Source organism: Engraulis encrasicolus, chromosome 20 (assembly GCF_034702125.1).
Source record: "Engraulis encrasicolus isolate BLACKSEA-1 chromosome 20, IST_EnEncr_1.0, whole genome shotgun sequence".
NCBI classification, from domain to species: Eukaryota; Metazoa; Chordata; class Actinopteri; order Clupeiformes; family Engraulidae; genus Engraulis; species Engraulis encrasicolus.
Genome location: NC_085876.1, coordinates 43,571,475 through 43,575,743, shown reverse-complemented (window position 1 = coordinate 43,575,743; position 4,269 = coordinate 43,571,475). Strand labels below are relative to the sequence as shown.

Below are 4,269 nucleotides of genomic sequence, written 5' to 3'. Positions count from 1 at the left end.
TAGGCCTATTTTCTTCTGAAAATGTCTCTCGATATCAGACGAGGTATGTTCTTTTTAGCTATCAACTCATCTGAACACTGGGCTACCTGGCTACCTCCAATAGCCTACAGCAACAGGTGGGTGTGTGCGCGTGTGTGATTCATTCAGAGCGTGCTTGTGTGTAGTGCGCGCGCGCGCATTCTGTCTGATTGTCCGCGCGGCACTGGTCGGTTCCAGACGGTCAGGAGCGATGCCGCTTTAGATTGTCCGTTTTAACTATTCGAATATAGATTAGAAGATGGCATTTTTACACCGACTCCGTGTCATATGAAGTGCGCGCACACTCCAAACATCTCCGTACGTGGAGCAACAGCAAAGTTTTCTTTTGGACCAAGCGTAAGTTGTTCCATTAACCAAGAAGGACCTGTCCAGCTCTAGTAGGAGCCGATCGTCTGACGGTCATGGAGGAAAGTGGGGGCTCCCGAGCCGTCATCAACACCAGCAACCCTTACCAGGAGTTCGACCAGTCATCCTCCACCTCAGTTGTCGCCTGCGACTCTCACTTCATCAGGAGTCCGTCTGGGATACTGGTCTGCGCCGAGGTGGTAGGTGGATTATTAACATTTAATCGTCAATCAACTACTGGGTTCCATTGTTGTGCCTATTTACTATTTTTCAAATGGTTCTTTTGTTAATTAATATTCTTTATATAAAAATAAAAAGCTGCACCACGTAAATAAGTTGCTCCTACAAAACCATAAAGGAACGGATAGGACAACGGAGTATTTATTAAACGTTTCCATCCACATCTTTTTGAAGTGTTGTGCCACCACAGAAGAGCAGCTCTTTACTTTGCAATCGTGTCCCACCGAGAGAGAGGGACCTACTAAGTGGAGCCCCTTATCAGGGTTTGGAGAGGGCTCAGGAATTCAGCCGCGAGACTAAAGAATGGCCCTTTGTGCTGGGCCATTAGGCGCGCGCAACGGCCGGTTGCTAGGATGGAATGGAACATGTTACTTTGCGGTGCACTCTTTGTAGTTGTAGTGTGCACTTCAGAGAGAGAGAGAGCGAGAGAGAGCGAGAGAGAGAGAGAGAGAGAGAGAGAGAGAGAGAGAGAGAGAGAGAGAGAGAGAGCGAGAGAGAGCGAGAGAGAGAGAGAGATTGATTAATAGATTCTTTTCTGTATGCTTGGCTGGTTCAGTACGTCCTGGGGGGTGCTGGAGGCACCTGTCGTTTTCCTGCCTCTGCAACTGTTACAGTAATAGGCTATTAATACAGAAAAGTCTACATTCACCTCTAATCTCTCTTTGGTCATAGTAATAAATGTAAGTTCATTATTTAGGAAATATTCATGGAAAGTTTAGGAAATATGCACTAGTGCAATACACCTTGCACCTTTAACTGATTGATTATGGGTGAAAGAAAGCACAGGCATAGAGTGTATTGAATACTAAGCAATCTCAAATGCTTTTCCTCTTATGTTAATAAAATGAATTCCGCAGAGTAGTAGTAGCCGACAGCGAGAGACGGTAAAAAGGCAGAACATCTCTGGTGACTGCTATAATTCTATTTATACCTAATCACAACCTCCTGCGTAAAACAGGTGAGTGATCATCTGGATATGGATACTGAGCGATGTCATGTCATGCAAGGTGTGTGTGTGTGTGTGTGTGTGTGTGTGTGTGTGTGTGTGTGTGTGTGTGTGTGTGTGTGTGTGTGTGTGTGTGTGTGTGCATTTGCGGCTTGGAGGAAATAGACACAGGGCTCCAGAGTGCGACCAATTTGGTCGCACATGCGCCCATTTTTTTCCATAGTGCGCCTAAAAAATATTTTTAGGCGCACCGGTGCGACCAGCCATCAGTAGAACAAAATTAATTGCCAATGCTAAACAACCGTTTTAATGGACATAAAATTAATAGTCATTCTACAGTAGGCCTACTGTAACTGGCCCATCACACAATAAAACGTGTCGATGCGTCATTCAACTCCGCTGAACTATCTTTCTCCCCCTTCCTCTCGCTGAGGCAGCCCGACGTTTCAGAATAAAATGTTCGACTTCGCTAAACTATCCGAGTTCACGTGAGCTCGCGAGTTTGTGTTCTCAACCAGGGGAGTTATGAAACGGACGAGAGGGTTACAATCACGGGGAAAAAACGAGATGGCTTGAGGATATATTAAACATCGGCCACTGATCACATAAACGCAGACGGGTGCGCGGATAATAATGGTCCGCTTCAGCCGCGTGCAGAGCTGGCCATTCAACAGGTGACACGCTGTCGGGACTTCTATGAGAGTTATTTGATAGCGACTCCAAACTGCCTATCTGTCGGCAAGGCATCGTGCATGCACATTCAGACAGCACGAGGGAGTGAGCGCACAAAATTGTGCTGTCCTGTCGTAGTGCTAGCTAAGATACCACAATCATCATGCAAAGGGAGAGCGCTAAAAATGGAGAAATACAAAACCCAATTCACCTCGGATACCACTGTAAACACAATGGTCCGTTTCAACCGCGTGGAGAGCTGGCCAAACAACAGGTGACAGGCTAGTCTCTCGGGACTTCAGTGAGAGTTTTTTGATAGCGACTCCAAACTGAATATCTGTCGGCAAGCCATCGTTCATGCACCTTGAGACAGCACGCGAGAGATAGGTGGGAGAAGCGCGCACGAAATGGTGCTCTCGTGTCTGTTCATAGCGCTTGCTAAGATACCCAATCATCATGCAGAGGGAGAGCGCTCAAAAATGGGGAAATACAAAACCCAATTCACCTGTAAACATAGGCTATTAGTGTCTAATGATTTAAAAAATCATGACATTTTTAACAGGGTTTGAAAAATATCTATCTATCCATCCATCTATCTATCTATCTATCCATCTATCCATCCATATCTGTGCTTGTGTGTAGCCTTATTGCTGAAAATTAAAGCTTAGGCTAGCTTAGGCCTACTTGTAGCCAGGACGTGGTAGTTATGTAGCCTACTGTCATGTCTTTTGAGGAGCACATTTGGAAGACTAGCCTAGCACATGGAAGGCTCCAGGTCTTTTAAAATAATAATAATTTCATTAATTATTATTCTTTTTCTTATTCTTCTTCTTCTTCTTATTATATTATAAGGCCTATTGCTTTTTTTATTAGCCTATTATTATTATTATTATTATTATTATTATTATTATTATTATTATTATTATTATTATAAAGCTGGGGTGCGTGCGTGTGTGTGTGTTGGGGGGGTGAACATTTGGGTGCACCTAAATTTTGTGCTGGTGCACCTAAACAATTTTTTTAGGCGCACCAGTGCAACCAGTGCAAAAAGTTAGTCTGGAGCCCTGTATACACACACACACACACACGTCCCCTCAGCTGATGATAACATTACAATAGCTGCCACAGCTCAGATCCCTGCATTTGCATGTGTCAGTAGACACACACACACACACACACACACACACACACACACACACACACACACACACACACACACACACACACACACACACACACACACACACACACACACACCCTGTTCCCATCATAATGTAGCGTGCAATGGAGAGGAAAGAGATGGAAAAGATAGCTCGGCCTTGGCCTTAAAAAACACACACGCACACACACACACACACACACACACACACACACACACACACACACACACACACACACACACACACACACACACACACACACACACACGCACGCACACACACACACACATTCGTGGGTGTGCACCATTTACACACAATGGTGCACACATGCACTAAAAGCATTAATATGAAGCAATGTCCAGGTGGCCTACGGTAGACTGTCATAACATTATGCCTCACACACACACACACACACACACACACACACACACACACACTTTGGAAAAATAGGGGTGTGTGGGGTGGACCTTTATCATGACAGGACAGTGAGAGGAATGGAGGCCGGGGTGGGGGGGTAGACTCAAACCTGGGTCCCCATGGGTATGCATGCCCCCCCACACCCACACCAGAGAGAGTAGAGAGAGAGAGGTTGCATTGGCCCATTGTTTCCAGGTTCTATGACTGCAAGGGGGAGGGGGGGAAATCCCCCTTTAGGCAGACCTAGGCAGACCAAAGGACTATTCTATTCAATGCTGGGAGCATTATGACACGCCCCTTTAGACAGACCGGAACCTGGTCACGTTAGGTGCCCATAGAAACCTATTATGTTGGCATATCTCTATATACTTAAAGACTCTCTGCCCACACCCTTTTCCCCTTTTGCTCAGCGTGGTCCACGTATCAGCATCTAAGTGTAGCTGCACAAAT

The 4,269-nt window shown here is 45.6% G+C and overlaps 1 protein-coding gene across 1 annotated transcript in view; it reads left to right on the top strand.

Annotated features, from left to right (window-relative positions):
- Positions 1-202: 202 nt before the first annotated feature.
- The window catches only part of cmtm8a (CKLF-like MARVEL transmembrane domain containing 8a), a 13,720-nt gene continuing 9,653 nt past the window's right edge, over positions 203-4,269 (top strand). Inside the window, exon 1 of the mRNA XM_063184958.1 lies at positions 203-584. Coding sequence (XP_063041028.1) covers positions 441-584 — 144 coding nt within the window. The 5' untranslated portion in view covers positions 203-440. The remainder of the gene's footprint in view (positions 585-4,269) is intronic.